Genomic DNA, 19,275 nt, shown 5'->3' with positions numbered 1-19,275 from the left:
CAAGCCGGTTGACACTTCCGTCGGCTGGTGTGAGTGTATCCGTTGCACTGTTTTTCTTTTTCGCTTACTTACTCAAATATCCTTTTTTCGAATCTAAAAAATTCTACATATGACTTCTTTCAACAATATTATACCTTGGAGATCGCCCTCAATTCACTTGGATAAGTGTATAGATATAACATAACCAAAACCACGATGGTTATATGGGAGGGGCTTACTATCACTCCTGAAGGAAGCGTGAACTCGCGTTGATGCAAAAATATGAAAATTAAGGTAAGACCGTTGGACCGCTTACTTACTAGGTTCCTTGGCATTCTATGTGTACCGCTTAGTCTCAATAGACCAGAGGTTCCATTTTCGATGATTTAGAACGACTTTTGATCTTGACAGAATAGTTTTTATTTTTATTAGAATTTAAGGTGGGAGCTTTTACAATCTCCTACGAAAGACACGACTGTGCAGTCAAATTAAAACATGTCATTAATCGTGTTGATAAGTCACAGACATAACAAATGCAGCAATTGTAGCATTAGAGACGAACCGCCCTAGAAGCGTGTTACACTTTAAGATGGCCCCTATCATCGATAAGTCCCAGCTTCACCAAGTCTTCCGGATGTTTCGTTTTCATGTGAACACTACGCGCCTTATGATGTGCGAAAGACATCTCGCAGATGTAGCAACCGAGCGGCTTTTCGCCGGTGTGCGTCCGCATGTGTACCACCTTGTGCGTGGAGGTTCGGAAGCGCTTATCGCACAGGTCGCACTTGTGTGGCCTCTCGTCCGTGTGCACATTGAGGTGCTTGTTGAGCGTCGTTCGCATCAGAAACAGCTTCCCACAGATCTGACATTCGTGGTTTTTCTCCTGCGAGTGAGTCAGCTTGTGGCAGCGTAGCGTGCCGGCAAACAGAAATGATTTACCGCAGATGTCGCACGTATAATTCCGCTCACCACTGTGTATCCGCATGTGGCCCTTCAAATTGTTCTTCTCCAGGAATGCCTTCCCGCAGACGTCACACTTGAAGTCACGCTTCCGCAGGTGGACACTGTTGGTATGTGATTGGAGTTTGTTGCGGGTGGTGAAACTTTTCGGGCATCGATCGCACTGGTGTGGCCGCACGTTAGAATGGACGACGAGATGCGATTTGACGTTGTTTACCATTGCGCCGCAAACCGGACACACCGCTCGCCGTCGTCCATTGGATTTGTTCTTCTCTGTGTCCAACTCGTGGTGATCTATATCGAGAAGTTCTAACAATTCCCCCTCTATTTTCGCTTGTGCAATTTTCTTTTCCTCTTTAAGATATGCTTCCGGGTCGATCTGATCGTCGCCATAGGCTTGCTCATATTGTAGCTCTGTAGAGACGCTGATGTTTTGGTCACCGACGTGAATTGGATCTTCGGACTCATTTTGATCCAAAGCGGACTCAATTCCATTTTCATAATAACTGATAGAGGGAGGTTGTTCAACTACGATCATATCCGGTTCTTGTTCCACAGTACATTTGTCCGCTACGGTTACGTCTTCATTTTTACTTACTTTTCCGATGTTGATTCCAGCTGGTAGCTAGTAAGAGGAATTACAAATGACAACAATCTTTTCTAATAACTTTTTTTTTCAAATTACCTGTTTCAGTATTTCTTCACAATTCACCACCTTAGATGCTGCCCTCCGTTTTCTCTTACGCTGTATCTTTGGTTTCTGCTGGAGATCCGCCTCAGGAACTACTACCTTGTCCTGTTTGCTCATGCTATCCTGGACGCACTTTAAAATGGCCAACGACCGATCGCACTTCTTTTTAAATTTGAAAATTATGCACAGAGAACGCTCGCAATGTTGGCATATGAAGTTCGGCAGCATATCGTGCTTGTTAATCTGTAGGCACAGGGAATACATCAAATAGTGTGTTGGTGTCTCGGCCTTTACAAGAACACGGCATAAGGCTTACCTTTATAGCTAGTAAATCTAGAGCAAACTTTACAAAATTGCGTACATAGTACACATTACGACCCTGCACGTTGGAGTAGATAGTCACCAGCTGGTCGGTTGATAGGCACAGTCGACAGAGGCGATCGAAATTGTCCGCATAGTGCTGAAGATGATTGCTCTGTTCGTCCTCCTGATCTTCAACCGCATCGGCTATAGATTGCCCCGAAGTGAGTGTAGCCATTCCGTTCACAATTTGTTTAAGTTTATAGACGAGTGAAAGCGTTCACCGGCAGTTTGTGCTAGAGGGAACAATACCAACGGCAAAGTTCGATTTGTATTCGTCCCCCGCGACTCTTCTTCTTCTTCTTCTTCTTCGTCTGCGAGGATTTACACCAGTACGGCTGTTGAATCCAGCTTCCTGGGCCTTCGCCAGCTACTCTGGTGATGTAGACCTCTGTGGATTAAGGACCGGCAACTAAGGCCATATGCCCCTCCCCCGCGACTCCGAACGTAAACAAAACATCGAGCTTGAAGGAGGAGGATCAACAAATCAAAATAAACCCTCGTTTCTGGCAGCTGTTTATAGTGCCTAGTTCGGCTGAGGTTGGGTTTTAAATTTATACACTAGTGACCATAAACGGCTTGTAGTTTCTTGGGCAAGTATTTAGAGAGGCAAAGGTGAGAAGTAGAATTAAGGGTCAGTTTATGTACTTTATTGAAGCATAACCTGATTCACAGAGGTGCGTTTTACACCAGGGTTTAAAGAAAATTTTATCTTCACCATACTATACATTCGAGAGGAAGATGCTTGGAAGATGTTTGACCCCGGATGTGCAGAAGAACAATAGGGGAGCCGATATAAAGATGAGCTCTAGGAGCTGTAAGAAGATCTCACTGCCTCACAGCAAATTAGGCTCGCCAGGTTCCGGTAGGCGGAACTTCTTCTTCTTCTCCTTCTTGGCGTAACGACCATGTTGCCTGCGGATGCCTGCCCGTTAAGGGCTTACGAGACTTTTGCCCTATGTGTACGTAGAAAGCCAGTCCTCTCGTAGAGGGGTCGAGGTGGTGAGCCCCGGCGCTCATGGGCCGATTTTCTAACCGACGCTCCCGCTCGGCTGTCGCGGACCCCAGGCTGGAGATGTCATGCAAACAATAACGAACGACCCAGCCTGTAAAGTCCGTTTAGGCTGTCCCGAAGGATAGAAGAGGCGTGATAGGCCTGAATTGATGGCGTAGACGGAAAGGAAGGCTTAGACGAAACCGCCAGAAAATTATCGAATCCGAAATTGGACCACTTTGGCCAACGACCGTCAGCGGTTTCGGATGTAGCTTCATCAGGCTAAGGTCGCTCAGCAGTTGTAGTGAAAACTAAGTAAGTAAGTAGACCTTACACAGATTGTCATAGATCCCTGCTTTAAGAAACTGCCGCTATAGAAAATAAAGATCCAATCTAAATTATGCTTTGCTATCCGATGCAGGACACCCAGCCCTTGAGCGCAAACTTGAGCGAGCTCTTCTCATGTAACTTGTATGATGCTAAGTTTGCACTAAGCGCAATTCAAGATGTGCAAACGGGAAAATGTAAATGTTCAGTCAAGTGTCATGCGTGTCGTGATTTCCACGAATCATTTCTCTATTTAAATATATTTCAACTTCCAAATTCAACTATTCGTTGCCAACTATCTAGCCAAAGGTTTTTTTCATTTTTCGTTGCCTCGCATTCAAAATCCATTCATTAATAATTTCGGATGATTCGTTCCATTATTATTATTATTCTATAAATTATTCTAGCTCGGTACAATCCCCACACTGCGCATATGTGTTTTTCGATCAGCAAATGATAAAAACGGTTTGCACAGATTTGCGCGCTTGGCATTAAGCGCAGCCTTTTCAGTTTCATGTAACCCTAACATAACGTGGCTAAGATTGTCTTCAGGACCCAGTCCCGTCTTCAGGAAAGTGACATCACTAGCAACATTGGTGACGCCTTAAAACGCGAATTCTACACGGTGCCAATGTTGCTCTGATCACGCATGAACCATTAACTAGAACTGCCAAACAACAGTAACACAGACGAATGGGCACTGAACTGGTCTCTTCAGTAACGGGCGCTCTTTTCAGATAGTAAGTTGAAGTCTCGTAAAGCTTTGCACAGGGGGGTGGGTCTCTGTTGTCGCATGATTCCGATTTTCGGCATAAATTAATTGAAACAAAAATGTTGTGTTTTGTTTTTCATTGCACCATCAATTCATTCATTTTTCGAAGACATTAAGTATAAAGTTTAAATGGCATGTGTTTAATGAATTCTTATTCAACATAAATGATAATCACCATAAAGCATACGGGATGCGTAATTCGACAGGTTTACATCAGTGCGAGTTTATAGTGTTCGTTCGGAAAAGAATGGTAGATCAATTCCATTTTTCTTGCAAAAACTAGAAAACTCAACATACAACCTTTACTAATCATGTGTAAAAGTTCAATACTTTACATTACGCGGACGCCTTCGTGCAGCTTGTCCAGCTAAATCCAGCCTACACATAAAAACGAAAACTTTAACCTTCCCCTAGTTTACCAGTGCCGCTTTTTTGTCCCGATTGTGGCAACATAAATTTAAAATTGGTTTGGTAAAACAACTTCTTCTTTAGTTATACTCCTCAGTCAACACCACTAATTTCCCGATTGATCCGGGGTATTAGTCATCATCGATCACGATCACAGACTCACGATTGTTCGGCGATATCACCGCTGGGCTCGAAGTGCGAGTAGCTGCGAGAGCTCCGTTATTCCGTCCAGGTGGAAGTCCTCTGCTGAGCCGTTTCAACTTTGTCTGATTTTCCCTCACCCGCACGGATAGTTCTTTCTTCTCCAACAGCAGCGCACGGTTGGTCGATTTTAGTTCTTCGATAAACACGGCACTCTGTACATGTTTTAAGGAAAGGAAAAATCAAAGTGAAAGAAGTTAGTGTTATTACACATTCGCGCCAACCAAACGGACAAATACCTGGTTGAAAACTTTTTCCACATCCTCGTAATATCGCTGCTCTTCATACTTTTTCTTCGGTATGCTCTGCATTGCTAAAGCGGTGACCATCAGCTCGTCGTACAGGTCGGGAAGGGTTATTTCCATGTACTTCATCTGGTCTGCCTTGGAAGTATCGATAAGCCCATACCGCGTGACAACCTAGAGTCCGGGGAAAATGTAACGAACAAATCAAGGGTGAAGGCAGCTGTTGCATCGTATGGTTACTCTTTTTCTTCATTCACCGCTACTTACACAACGCTGGTTGATGATCTTCGTCAGGTCCTCATGTGGTGCTAGCGGTTTGGACCTTTCCTTAAACTCCCACTGGATGGCAAGATTGTACGGTTTGAACGTGTATGTATTGAACTGGATAAACCTTGAACGTGATGGAAGAAACGAGAGACGACACACATTAGTTTAAGCCCGGTGTTCATTGAAACGCTTTGAACGAGCAGCACTTACCTGTTCAACAACGTGACAGCTTCCTCCAGGTTGACCACGGCGATATGCTGCCCACCGCCGGTGAGCTCTTTTACAAGTACGATCACTTCATGCTCGAGCCTTATGACCTCCACCAGACCGAGTTTCGGGATCTTTGATTCCAGTACGCCCCGTCGGTGCGGATTTTTAAGCCGGGCGGCCTCCATCGCGGGGGTGAGAATAACGTACGGAGGCTTCTGTGGCTGACCACTACCACCACCACCACCGGATGAAGACTGATCGCCATTCGCATTCGTCTGGGTTGGGTCACCCGGTCCTGGGGAAGGTGTAGCCGGTACACGTGGTACTACTTTCGTTCGCGGTAGGGACATTCTACGTGAGGTCGTTGCTAGCGATGCGCTTGTAGCTTGTTGTACGGATGGTGTGATTGTTGATGTGAGTTTGGTTGACGCTGTTCTAGTCACACTAGTCGTGGCTTCCGGAGGTGCCATTGGCGCAGTTGTAGCGGTCGAGGCTTTTGGAGAGTTCATGCTGACCGATGTTGATGTGGTTGTTTGAGTCATTTTCATCACAGATGACATGGCTTTTGGATTGGTTGGTACCAATTCCGCCGTTGTAGTTGGAGTAGCCATCATAGTGCTTGGTATCGTTGCTTCTTGTTCCAACGGCGCCGTCGCCGTCGCCGTAACCCTTTTCGTCGCCGTCGTTGTCGTATTACCAACTTTGGAGCCGAGCGCGGCAATCGTATCTCTCAGCAAATCCGGATCTTGCTGGGCAAACTTGTTTATGAGCGAACGCTTCATCGTCAGCACGCGGGTGGCCGCATTGTATCGATAGGCCTTACAGGTTTTGCTTAAATCCAGCTTACTACTGAACAACGCAATCTGCTCGTCACTGAGGATCGTCCGTTCGTTGTCACCAGTGGTTTCTGTCGCTGGCAGAGACTGCTGAGAGGTGGTGATCGTCGGTGGACTATCTTCGTCTTCATCATCGAGGCAAACTACATCCTCCTCCTCCTCCTCCTTGCGCTTCTTCTCCGCGTTGACCTTGGAGGACGGTAGGAGCTTTTCCAGTGGCTTTACAGTTAGCGTTCCATTGCCAAGCGCAGGTGAAACTTTCCCCAACCCTGTCGGAGTTGAGTTGCGGAGTCCGTTGGCAAGGGGTACCCATTTACCATTCGCCGTAGTTTGTGCCATCGGTTTAGCGAAGATTTGGACTTTACTTGATTGACCCTGACTGCTGAAAACCTGATTCGGCAGGGATATTCGTATGGGATTAGATCGATGCGGCAGACGGGTGCCCATACTCGGACTGCTAACTGTGTTGGCGGTAGTAGTAGTAGTGGTGGGTTTATCTTCGACAGTCATCGGTGCAGAGCGGCGCATTATCTTAACCTGACTGTCTGCAGGTTCTTCCCTACTACAATCAATCGATTTACGCTTGTTGCCAATTGTCACAGCTGCGTCTCCCACGAGGGACGGTTTACGTTGAAGTGGTTGTGCTGGTGACGCTAGGGTGCTCTTTACCAACGACGCTAGTTTTCTCTTCTCCTCTTTCGTTTGCTCCATCGTCTTCTCAACCAATCGCATTAGGTTCTGCCGCTGTTGGTCGGACTCGGACACATTTTGCGTTGAACGTTTCTCGGAGGATACGAATACGGATGCCCTTCTACCAGCTATCTTCTGGTTACTGTTCAATGTTAACAGTTGGGTGCGGATGCGAGAGACCATATCTTCCGCTTTGTTCACATCCTCCATCGTTGTTGCATTAGTGTGCGGCTGTTTCGTCGTTCTTCCCGGGAAAGCATCCTCGGCATTGTCCACCAGGTCACTTTCTTCAACCACATCATCCCCATTTCCATTCGCTTGCTCCGCTTCCTCCTCATCGTCGTCAAGAACCACGATGCAATCAGTGTTCACCTGCTGAAGACCGTGGCTAACGTTGCGCTTAAGCAGCGACCGCTGACGCACTTGTTCAGGAATCCCGGAACCTTGGCTACTCGGTGTTGCATTGGCAGCTATTTGTATGTGCACTTCTGGTCGATGGGTTTGGAGCCAGGTACCCTGTGTCCGTTTTTTCCCAGCCACATCGATAGAGTTCATCCGTTGAAACTCTTCACGAGTGTACATTTTCCCGTCCACCATCTGGCACAGTATCACATCGAGTTTGATATCGGTTTCGGGAAACGGACCTATGAATATCATACCCTCTTGCTTCGGTAGGCAGAAAATAGACGGTCGGAACATTTGCTTTCCTCCGCCAGAGGGAGCAATCGGCACTTCCGGAAAGGGAAATACGATCGGCTTCTGTGTATCATTTGCCTTCTTCATCAGATTTAGAAGCCGCCCGTACGACACGTTACAGTTAAGGCTTGGGATAAGTAGGTTGCTAAAGTCACGTGCGATCGTTATGCTCATCCAGCGCGGATAGACACTGTCTTTGGGCGTCCTCGTCCGTGCGATATCAATCAGCAAACGTTCAAGGTAAATCGTGCACAGATGCACCCGTTTCACGATTTCCAGGTTCGATACCTCCGGGGGAGAACTTGATCCAGCACTTCTTCCTTCTCCGTGGACAATTTGTTTACCCACTGCCTGGGTCACGGCGCCCTCTTGATTTGGCTTGTTTGTCGTCGCCGCCATCGACCTTCGGTAGTACTCCCGTAAACGTGCCTTAACGATTTCCTTCGCCTGAGTGGACGGTTGGAGTAGAATGTTGTTGTTGGTCAAGTACGGCCTACCTGGGCCCGTCTTGATGAAGCCACAAAAGTGCCAGTACGATTCGCTCCCATAAAGGACCAGCGCCAGTTGGTTTGTTTTCACATTATCCACGCGCTGGATCAGCATCTGCAACAACAGCGAGGGCCGGGGATGCTGGTTGGGCTCGTCGGCGGAGGAGTTAGCAAAGCCGGTGCAACTGGACCGGCGAGCACTCAGTGTCGTCTGCACAGTCTCCGGCGGCATACGCCAGGATTGTTCCGCATCTCCACGCACCAATGTCAGCTCGACACCGTTCTTCAGCACCACATCGAGCACGTCGATTTGACTAAGCACAAAGGCGCGCAGAAAAACCTTCCAGCGACAGATGTACATGATTCCATGCTTCGCTGGATATGTCACATTCAGTTTATCCTTCCCGATCAGCTCGTTGATGTGCCGCATAAGCTTGACAAGCTCACGATCTGCCTGATTCATAGCCTGTTTATACAATGCTGTTTCTGTAAGCTGCGGCGGCGGCGGAGCCGGCAACTTCGTAGAGGTGCTGGTGCTGGATGACGTTGAAGGGGGTTTTGATGCCGCGGCAACAGCGGGCGAAGGTTGATTTGTTGGCTTCGAACGAACCATAGATGGTGCGAGCTTTGGCACTGACCGGTCATTCTCAGGTATCGGCTGCGATTGTTGTTCTTGCGGTATCTGAACGATGTAAGTGGTGCGATCGTTAAAGGGAATGGTTCGTGCCGGTGGTCTTCCGTCACGAAACTCCCCGTTTTCGACGTACGTTCGCTTATTGCCACAGATTACAAGCTTCTTCGTACCATCGGTGAGGTTGTTGAGGTGCAGCTGAACAACTCGGTCGATATTTTCCTCGCTATCAACCAGATCTATGTAGCAGAACTCTGCCATCGGTCTACCACTCAGTTGTTCTGCACCCTTAGTGGCCTTCGTTTTTTGGGCGCTGGCGTGTTCCTGTTGAATGATTCTTCTCAACTCATTCACCGTCATTCGGAACGGACGTTCCTTTCCCCCAACCAATAAAGTCGTTTCTTTTTGCACAGCCTTCGCTGGAGTAGATGGTTTGTTAGAACTGCTACTACCAGTCGGTGCCGATTTACGTTGCGATGATTGAAGCGGTACTGGTGGAATGCGCTTGATGATGATATTTGAGATACCAGCCTTACCGGTGGAGTTTTTCGTCGGCTGAGACACCACCGTGTACTGCACATCGGCCGGAGTCTTCGGAGCGACCATCGATGACTCGCTCCGGCGTAGCGCCTTGAGTGGCACTGATGGTGGTGGTGGCAATGGTTCCTCATCTTGATACGCAAAGAACGAAGCCTTCTCTCGGGCGGCAATCGACGCGCGCCGCTTCGGTAACGTCAGGCGACTCGTGACCACTGAGTCCCGTCGTCGCACTGCGACCGAAGCGCGACGACCCTCGGTGGCGAATTTCGCTTTCTTAGCCTTCGAAGATTTCTTCTCCGATGGTGGTTTGTACGACTCTTCCGAGCTGTCACGCTCTCGGCGACGCGGCAATGGCAACGTAAATGTTCCATCTCCACTGTTGTTGCCGGTGGCCCTTGACATCCTTCCGCCGACCGATTCACCACGCTGGTGCTCTGTTTCGGTGTAAGGCTTCTCGAATGAATACAAACGTTTCCGTCGTGTTTCGTACAACACTTCTGGCGGATATTCCTCTAACGGTTGCACCTTACTGTTGTTGGTCGTTTTACTGCTGGCTAGTGTCGGAGTAACCGCTTTCATCATCCGACTCGCTGTTACAGGAAGTGGCGTTCCATTCACAGCTTTAGATGAAACGCCGCTTGCTGCTTCTCCAGTGGCAGACGCTTTCGAGGCCGATAGTGCGATGTAGTTATCCTCAGTGAATGAAAACGGTTTCCCTTGGGTGGCCGTGCCGCCACAAAAGCACCGATACAGCTCATGCACCATGCACCATGGTTCGAGGTTCGCCAGTTCCGGAATCCGATTCAACACAACGTGTGCATGGCGCATCCGTTCTGCCGGAGTCAGCGGTTTTACATTGGCGGGCGGTTCACTGGTTACGAAGCTCATTGGTTCCACGGCCGTACCACCCTTGAGTAGGCATTGAAAACTTTGATCGTCATAATAGTCGTTGAACTTGACGGGCATCTTCTTCTGCCGACGGGTTTCCGATTCGGAATTGGGCACCACAACGGTCGCATCACCCGTCACGATTACGGTGGAGGTGAACTGGCGTTCTTCCTTGGCCAAACGCTCCGTAACTTCCTCGTGTAGATGTTTCATATCGGCATTGAAGAGTGCGGATTTGTCCTCGGATTTTGCTTCCGTCTAGGGAGGAAAAGGAAAAGAAAAAAAACCCTTCGTGAATTCATCGGCCAAATAGCTACTAGAGTTTTACGACAATTAGTACTGCTCCTTTTCTCCGAGTGAAAGAAGATCCGTTGGTGAAATGAGCTGGCTCATTCAACAAGCTGTCTTTGCGTGGGATTTCATATCTTTGGTGTGGTTTACAGGGGTTTTCAGATGATATCATAACAGTAGCAGCATTTTTTCTAACTGCAGCACTTCATATTCAAACAGTAACAGTTGATGTTATAGCACAGTCATGTGTAAACGTATATCGCACTAATAACAGCCCAAACGCTGTTGAGCGTACCAGGTGGGTTAACCTCAACCACTTTGATTTCATAAGAAAACTTAAGAAAATTTGAAACAACCAGTACTAATTTCTTTTCATGTTTACTACATACCATTTTTTGTAATTTTAGATAGTCAATATGTTTGTTCCAATGAAAGCGAAGGTCTTCATTCGAGATGAGCCTACCTAATATGTTGATCAACCATGAACTGTAATTATTACAATCTACGTTTAAACTTGCTTGTTACGTATTACGCTCAAGCTGCCTTACCAACTTTATAATATCAACTGCTCCAGTTATAATTTCTACTGAAAACGCTACGATAAACATGACAACATCCACTGTTATTGTTGGAATATCAAGTGCTGCAGATAGAATAAATGCTGCTACTGTTATTTATCATCTGAAAACCCCTGTATTTGACAGTGATTCATATTTCCTGATTTTGTGATGTAATCAATTACATCCATAGCTAATTCTTAATCTTTCAGTATTTTATTTCTGATGTATCAAAAATTCGTATGAACTAATAAACTCCCCACATATTCCAAATTATCCACTACCAAGGCGCATTGTTATGTCAAACTGGGAATCAACCTAGAATATCCATTGGTGACTAGTGTTCATAAGAAAATCTCACAGATAATGCGAATACTAAATACTTTTTGAACTAGTTATCAAAACAATGGCGGTACAGAAAATAGCTTTGGCCTAACCTCTCTTTTTACTGATCTGAGATATGCATCGTTAAACGATCCAAGAATAGTTGCATTTGCACGTTGGTTTGTAAAAGGTACGACCTCTTGGTCATGCCTGCCCGTTAAGGGTTTACTAGACTTGTTTCCCTGTTGTACGTGGATAGTCAGTCCTCTCATACAGGGGAGGGTCCGGTCTCGGTTGGATTTCGAACCCACGCCGTCGAGGTGCTGAGCCCCGGCGCTTATGGGCCGATTTTCTAACCGGCGCTACCGCTCGGCTGTCGCAGACCCCCCATGGTATCTGATCATGGTATTTACCTTGGTGTAGTTGACAGCTTGTTTCTGCTCATAGCCACATTTGCAACCAAAAATACAGTCGATCTGCCGACAGCGCTGTTTTCGCAGTCTACTGACAATCACACACATGTCCGATCCGGACAGAACATCACAAATGCAACCGTGAGCACAGTACTGCGGATCGCACTGCTGTCGCTGGGGAGCTGCCTCGCCTATAGTTACCTTTGGCTGACTTGGGCCCTCGATGATAGTCGCGTTAAGTCGTTTCATCTCTCGGCTAGACGGGAAGGGGGGAACGGTATTATTTTCATTATACCTGCTGCAATGAGATGATGATGATGAATGGAGGAGGGAAGAGGGGATAGTGGTGGTGGTTTATGTTTAGGGAGTGTATAAAGGCATTAGTCGCGGTTTGTAATTTATTTGCGTTTTAGCGCTGCTATTTTCGTAACATAAGCACCAAATTTTACACCTCGTTGGAAACCATTAGTATCACTTTTACATTAATGGAATCCTAGAACTAGGCGAACAGGAACGCCCTTTCGGTTAGCAAAAATAGCAATGATAATCCGCTTTCCCAATTGGCAACTTAAAGTATTCTACGTTCTGCCATGGAGATGCAACTAGTTTGCTTCGTCAAATCATGGCAAATGTGATGAGCAAATCATGGCTAATGTGATGAAATGATGTAAGCGCATGCAAAGCAAAGTGTACTGTATTGACTAGATGGGTGTGAACTTACAGTAGTTTCAACTTGGCCGGATCGTTGGTTTTGCTGCATTCTGACGAAACGGATGGTTGATTTGCAACCGAACCAGCCGAAGTATCCTTTGGAGGTTCAGTTGGAGCTGAAGAGATTTGTGAGCTAGCTCCTGCACTGGATAGAGGAGGTGGTGTTGGTATCGGCGTTGTTCTTTCGCTCTTTGCTGCCAGTGCCATGGCGACTGGTTTCGAATGGACCACTTCCTCCTGGTCCAGCGGTGTTTCTTCCTTCGTGTAGTCAACATCTGGATCGTCCCTCTGAAATATGTCTTCTGCAAGGGCGATTGCCACCGAATCCGTCATCTCGCTAAGAATATCCGCGCAGATCCGTTCATCTGCGTCAACGTCCTCGTGCGCCTCAACGGCATGGTCAATGGACTTACGGAATATGAGCTTTTCTTGCATTAGCTTCTCAAATTTTTCGATATCCATATCCACCACTGAGGAAACGGTGGTGCCGGGACGCACGATGAGCCGCCGGCGTATGAGCATTCTCCGCTGATTATTTTCGTACGGAAGTTGAAAAACGAACGATCGTTCTTCGCCGGTGTGGTGCTTTCCTATCGAAACCCCATCCGACGCCATTGGGGGACGCAAAGTAGACACGGCAAACCGGGCCCAATTCTCCGTAATACCCTTGTGGGGCAGTATCATTTTGAGATATGGCTTAACGTACCCATCAAGGGGCCGGTTGATTTTTGGGAACACCTCTAGCTCTACTGGAGGCATTTGGAAGATTTCTCGCGGTCCAAGGTAAGGATCATCGAGCGTATCGACTTGTAAGCACTTTGATGACAGCGGCCCAGGTTTTAAATGTGGATAGGACCGATGCGTCCGATAGTCTCCTACCGGGGGGAATAGACCGTCTGGGAGGAGTTTTGGTCTTTGGCTATGGGATGAACTTTTCACATGGCTGCCACCAGTGCGCTGCTGTTCCGAAGACGTCAGTTGCGGAATATCCAAAACTATGTTTTCCGGATATTCTGGGCATCGACAATTGGTGATGTAGTGAATGCGACACCCGCCCGACGCCACGACCGGGCTGGAGAAAGTGGACTTCCGTGTGAGCCGCCGGTGCGGATGATTTCCCTGGCATCCAGCTAACTTGACCGTCCGATTATCGATGTGAAACGTCTGAAAATAGTACCGGCCTTTTTCTGTGCGCAACCAAGAAAGAGCCCGCCAAGTGTCGCGCGTGAACGGTATCGGCTGATCTTGCAGTTCCTTCATGCGCTGAAAGTCGAGCGCAACGTCAATGTTTTTGGTACGCTTCTCGAGAAAGTGAAAGATTTTCGACTCATTGTCGATCATGTGATAGCGCACGTCGTTCTCCTTCTGCAGCAGGATACGCTTCTGGGCGACGGTCCGCGGTCGTACCATATCGTTTGGGCGCTGGGGACACGACAGTCGTGGTGGCAGGGAACCGAACGAAATCAGACCCTCCTCGTGGAACAGATCGCTGCGCGTTTCCGAGCTCGCGCCGGCGTCATCCGTCGCATTGATGGTAGTGCCGTAGGATAGAAATGGAGCGAATGGTTGCGTTTTTTTCACGATCGGAGTCGGGAGCAGTCCGGGCAGACTCGGTTTGTCCAGCTTTACAACCTCACCTTCATCGAACCCGTAGAACTCGGTCGAGGAATTTGAGTTGGTGCACTCCAAATCGATATTGAGCGTTTTGTGCAGCTGCCCAAACACCTTCGACACGCGTACCCTTCTTGGCTCTTCCGGAATTTCGATATAGCGTGGCCGGGCAGCTATTTTCTTCCGGTCTCGCAACAAACGACGTGTGGATCCACCAGACTCCCCCTCACTGCAACCACTGTCAAAGCTGCCGGACAGTAGCCCCACCGACTGCTTGACTGGTGGTGAAAGATTAAATTTGTTCAACAGTGAGTCTACGATGGAGGATTTTCTATTTTCCAATGGCTCTAGCTCGATATCACAGGTGTAGGATGGGTCGAGGATACCGCTTTTGGATGTATGCAGTAAGCTGTATGATGGCCTCGGACTCTCATCCTTTTGGCTCTCTTTACCCGGCGTGGAAAGCGGGGTGCGGTTCGGTGTGACCATTCCCATCGGCACAATCTTCTCCAATGCTCCGTCGCCAGCAACATCTTCAACCATCGTAGTATCTTTGACCGGTGTGCAGGGGGTTGTTGTGCGGTTAGTAGTCACCGCGTCCTCCAAAGGAACTTCATTTTCTTCATTATGCCCCGGAAGTGAACCGTTCGTTGCGGTTGTCTCATCTTCACATGGCGAAACAACACATTTTTCACCGGACACTTCGAAGGCCTTTTTCGGAGTACCTTTGTCTCCACTTTTCTTGTCCTCCATCTCATCGTGCGTTGGTTCTGGGGAAGAGTAGTAACCACTTTCTTTGGTTGAGTCGGCACCTTGTTCCAACTCTTCTAGCCGTTCCTGTAACATCGAAAACCACAGTCCTATCGTCCACTGTATCGTACAATATTCCTTGTAATTTCGCTTAAATGTGTCGATACTTGGGATTGCGGCAATGTTTTCTGGTATTTCTTCAGATGAAACAGAGCGTTCAAAATTTCGCGTTACCTCAGGAGCTGCCGTTCGCTTTAACGAACACTTGTGACCGACCCTTCGCTGCTGGCGCTTCCGGAAGTAATCTGGAACTATGGTACGGTAGGCACAAACAGAGGGAATGCCTCGGAAAAGCCGTTGCCTCTTTTGGAGTACCAAACGCCGATTTCGCTGATGCTGCTGAACACCTAGTTTGTCACTATCTACTACGGGTAATTGCCTGTGCATTAAGCGACAAATCCGCAACCGTGATGGTGGTGTTTGGGCACCACCGCAACTGGTTCCGTACCTCGTGGATTGCGAGAAATATATCTCACCACCGACAAAGGGAGCAATCAACCGGGGCACGATCAGCCAGCAACATCCGCCGCAGCTGCAAAGACTACGTCTTTTTGGGTGCCCTCCCAATATGTTCGAGTGAACCATAGAAAAATCTGCAATCCCTATGTTATGGAGTGGAAAGCTTGAAGTTAGCAGTTATTCACGTTTAAAAAAGAACTAAACTATAGAACCTACACTCGATAACACGCGTTGAGAACAGGCACTAGCAGTTGCTATTGAAACCTAACCTCACAAAACGGGGATGAATGTGGAGGATTACGATTCCAAGATGGCGGCGTTGTACGAAAACGCAAGTTTTGATGCGATCATCCTATTGCTGGTAGCGCCGTCGCACTGAATTGAAAAAAAAAATCAGTTTTTAGAATACTCTATTGCCGGAACACTTTATGAGGAAAAGTTAATTTAAAAGATGAATAAGTTTTTCTTAATAGTTTTCATCAACGACAAATTATTACCGATATAATTTTAAGTAGCTCAAACAGAATCATATTAAAGGATTCTTTTCAAATAATGAGATGATATTCATCTTGATAATAGCAACGGTCGATAACATTTACATTTTCGCAACGATGACACAAGCAAAATGGTAATTACTGTCGCGGGTTACTGCGATCGAATTTATGTGTATGATACCAAATTACTAATCACCTTATTTTGCTCAACACCGTTTTAGGTGCGGTCCCTCAGATCAAAATGAACATTTTTCCCAACAACCATGAACTGTCACGAAGTTTTTCACTTTCTAAATATTTGCCGCTTTTCGCGTTCTTACATGACGTAATAGAACTGTAGAAAGCCAAAAGCAAAAGTAATAAAAACCTGAAATGATACCATTCCGCATGTACGGTTGGCAATAGAGCCTAGGGAAAAGCAAATTAATAATAAAATGGCCGACTGTCAAATACCTCAAAAGCGTATCCCCAGTCTTAACAGCTGCTGCTTAGCTTACAATCGTACTTTTTTTCCATGCTTAGAAATGGCCAGCAAACCAACAGAAACTTACTCATTCATCAAAGTCCTAACAAATCGATCGTCAACCTTCACGAAGCAGAACAGCCAAGACAAAACAAAGAAAACGAGCAGCAAAAGGAATAGAAAACTGTAGATTTTTTTTACCTCCCACTGCATTTAATTCCCACCGTACCTTTAAACTGGGGAGTACGGATTGCAAAGGATACAACTTTACTCACGAAGTAATTACAAGATAGGATAAATCTGCATCGCATGATTAGTGCGGGCGAAGAATAGCAAATGTGTCTAATATCAGATTACATTCGCGTTACAGTGTGGTAATGCCGTATCGTAGCGCTCGGTTCAGTTTTCATGTTCCCATTCACCATTCATATTCAACCCGTTTAATGAAACCGCCGAACTCCACACAGAACATACCAACGCACACACTTGCCCACACGCTTATCGTGTCCCTCCTCAACACACTAACCATGCCTTCACCTCCTCAAGGGTTTGCAGCAAGAAACAACGCGCGGCGACAACATCTCGTCAACGTTCCTTCAGCAACAATCGCCTCGATACACCGCCGCCGTCGGCAAGAGGGAGGAAATCCTGACCATCGAATTCCCTCAGACGGTGCGCAAATGATTTTGCTGCTGTTTTCACAAATGAAAATATCGCGACAGACAAGCGAAACCAGCGAAACAACACCACACCAAAAGGATGACAGCGCTTGGGTCGATTCGAGCGGAAGAGTACGTCAGAATCCTATGTTCAACAACAAATGGCCGAAACGTTTGACAATTCGAAGGAAGGTAAATGGTAAGAGAATGCGGAAGGGCGGCTTCCATGGGACGGGTACCCAAATGGTGCGATGTCGGCAAGGTTTAATAAGAAATATGTTTGCTCCTAACACAACGGCAATGAAAGCAAACTACGACGCACTTCCTTGTACCGTCAAACAGCGTTGTAAAGTAAAGTATGTAAACTTTGTCTAAACTCACATATAAAACTCAGTTTTCTCAGTTAAGTACAAAAATATCCACTTTGAGCTGCACTTAGCTACTCTAACAAATTTGACATCCTTCCGCTTTCACGAGCTGCGGCCAACTGAAGTCGTAAAACATCAGATACTGTGTTGTATTCCTTTCGTTCAGTCGCCATTTTGTTTTTTTCGATCAACATTGCTGACTTAACGATCACGAAAGTGAACAATCGCTGCGCAATAATAAAATCTTATGAGCTAGTCCTTTTACTGATAACACCCCTTCGGTTCTAATAAATTCCTGGTAGCGCATTGTAATTCTGTCTGTGAAACTGACACACAAAATAACATTGATCACAACTGAACGAAGAGGCTAACTTTACGCGTTGACACGTAACTGAACGAAAGGCGAAAATGTTAGGTTAGGTATTTCCGGTTCATAGCCGCACACAAGCAAGGATTTACGTTGCTCAAGATGGCAGCCATGAACACACCCGGTTCCCTCTGTTTATCCAAAATGCCGATTCTATTCCATCGCGGTTAAGATAAAACTAATTTTTCCAAAGCTTACGATCTGATCTTCTTACCTAACTAATTATCCCAGACAAACAGTATCAACACTTCTAAAAGTTTCCCAATATGACAAACCATTCAGGCGACCCTATTACCTTCTTTATACCGGATGCTTCTAGTCCAACTATTCACCACATGCCACGGTAGGCATTCCGAGTTTTACATATTCTATCATCTGCCGTGTCTTTAAACCTTTCTTTAAAATGGCGGCACTCCAACAGCACAGAGTGGCTCGATTACCTCAATGTAGACCACCCGAGAAGGTGCGACCATTGCACGATGTCCGGGATCCGAAGAAGTTCAATGCGCTATGATAAACTCATATTAACACTTTCGGTATTTAAAATTACTCAAAACAGATAACTTATGCGAATCGGTTCCGTTCACCCGCCGTGTAGTTAATTACACACTAATATGCAACGCGCCGACGGACGCTGGAGTTGAATTATTGTTTTTCATCGGTCGCAGTACAACGATTTGGCGATCTGTCAAATGACGGTTCACTATTCTAGAAAAAATACGAAAAGATGATTGAGGAAGACGGCCTGCTGCTATTGTATGGGTGTGTGTGTGAATGAGAAACGTACATGAGGGGACAAATAGAAACTAAAAGTTGGGGGGATTATTGCGGATTCTATTGGTCTATTGGATTGCTGTTCATCAGTGTTTGTTTCTAGCGGAGCATGCATCCAGAAACAACCAGTTGAAGGTTTATTTTTGTCTTAAAAAATGCATCCAACTTGACAGTACACCGTGGTATGTTCGATACAATTTCAAACCGGTTTGAAAAGAGCTCGATAGTTTGAAAATCAACGGACTAGCACTTGCTTTGCGTATGAACAAAACTGGTTAATGAAAGAAGTGTAAACAATTCTTTTTTCCTTTTTATCTACTCTATTTACTAACACTATGTAATGTACAAATGAAGATCCATCCAAAGATTCAGGTAATGAATGAGAATTTACATCTTGTGAAGTTTATAGGAATTCTAACCTCAATAACGTTCGGTCTAAACTTGCAAGGTTCGTTACCTAGTAAAGCTATGCGGAAATGTTTTGCTGAAATATAAACTTAAATAATTCAAACTCAGAATAGCCTCCCCTTCGTTTAGCGCTCTTTTCTAGAGAATCTGTAAAGAAACAGAATACGTTTAGATTGTATAACAAAAATCCCGTGTATGGTAAGTCCGGTGTAGTCTTGCAAAGCAGTCGCTTGAAATCAATCAAAACGATAATAAAGTAGTGCTTACCTATATATGGTTTTCTTTCTTTTTTAAATGTCCCTTTCTTGAGTTATAGAATGGAATGTGCATTCTTCGATCCGTGGTAAATAACAACAAATCGTAAATAACGCACAATTGCTGCG

General features: G+C 46.3%; 2 protein-coding genes across 2 annotated transcripts; both read right to left on the bottom strand.

Annotated features, from left to right (window-relative positions):
- Nucleotides 1-390: 390 nt before the first annotated feature.
- On the bottom strand, nt 391-2,275 carry LOC131272367 (zinc finger protein 431-like). The gene is made up of 3 exons (XM_058274078.1): nt 1,947-2,275; nt 1,625-1,873; nt 391-1,564 (listed from the first exon to the last, which is right to left on the bottom strand). The coding sequence occupies exons 1-3, from the start codon at nt 2,166-2,168 to the stop codon at nt 557-559; spliced, it is 1,479 nt and encodes a 492-aa protein (XP_058130061.1). The 5' UTR covers nt 2,169-2,275; the 3' UTR covers nt 391-556.
- A 1,797-nt stretch (nt 2,276-4,072) lies between these two features.
- Nucleotides 4,073-18,204, bottom strand: LOC131266969 (uncharacterized). The gene is made up of 9 exons (XM_058269682.1): nt 18,006-18,204; nt 15,576-15,734; nt 12,490-15,502; nt 11,769-12,024; nt 9,226-10,441; nt 5,415-9,174; nt 5,205-5,328; nt 4,932-5,111; nt 4,073-4,847 (listed from the first exon to the last, which is right to left on the bottom strand). The coding sequence occupies exons 3-9, from the start codon at nt 15,483-15,485 to the stop codon at nt 4,623-4,625; spliced, it is 8,757 nt and encodes a 2,918-aa protein (XP_058125665.1). The 5' UTR covers nt 15,486-15,502; nt 15,576-15,734; nt 18,006-18,204; the 3' UTR covers nt 4,073-4,622.
- Between the last annotated feature and the right edge of the window lie 1,071 nt (nt 18,205-19,275).

This window comes from Anopheles coustani, chromosome 3, assembly GCF_943734705.1.
Source record: "Anopheles coustani chromosome 3, idAnoCousDA_361_x.2, whole genome shotgun sequence".
Lineage (NCBI taxonomy): Eukaryota > Metazoa > Arthropoda > Insecta > Diptera > Culicidae > Anopheles > Anopheles coustani.
The sequence above is the reverse complement of the archived record's forward strand: the minus strand, read 5'-3'. Positions and strand labels throughout refer to the sequence as shown.

Bases quoted from the DNA above. Each gene is read 5' to 3' on its own strand.
- LOC131266969 (XM_058269682.1), bottom strand. From the start codon at position 15,485: ATGGTTCACTCGAACATATTGGGAGGGCACCCAAAAAGACGTAGTCTT. The intron at 12,025-12,489 runs GTAAGTTCACAC...CTTCCCGTCTAG, and splicing joins CCGGCCAAGTTGAAACTACT to CCGAGAGATGAAACGACTTA. The intron at 5,329-5,414 runs GTAAGTGCTGCT...ATCACGTTCAAG, and splicing joins GCTGTCACGTTGTTGAACAG to GTTTATCCAGTTCAATACAT.
- LOC131272367 (XM_058274078.1), bottom strand. From the start codon at position 2,168: ATGGCTACACTCACTTCGGGGCAATCTATAGCCGATGCGGTTGAAGAT. The intron at 1,874-1,946 runs GTAAGCCTTATG...CTGTGCCTACAG, and splicing joins TAGATTTACTAGCTATAAAG to ATTAACAAGCACGATATGCT. The intron at 1,565-1,624 runs GTAATTTGAAAA...TCCTCTTACTAG, and splicing joins GTGAAGAAATACTGAAACAG to CTACCAGCTGGAATCAACAT.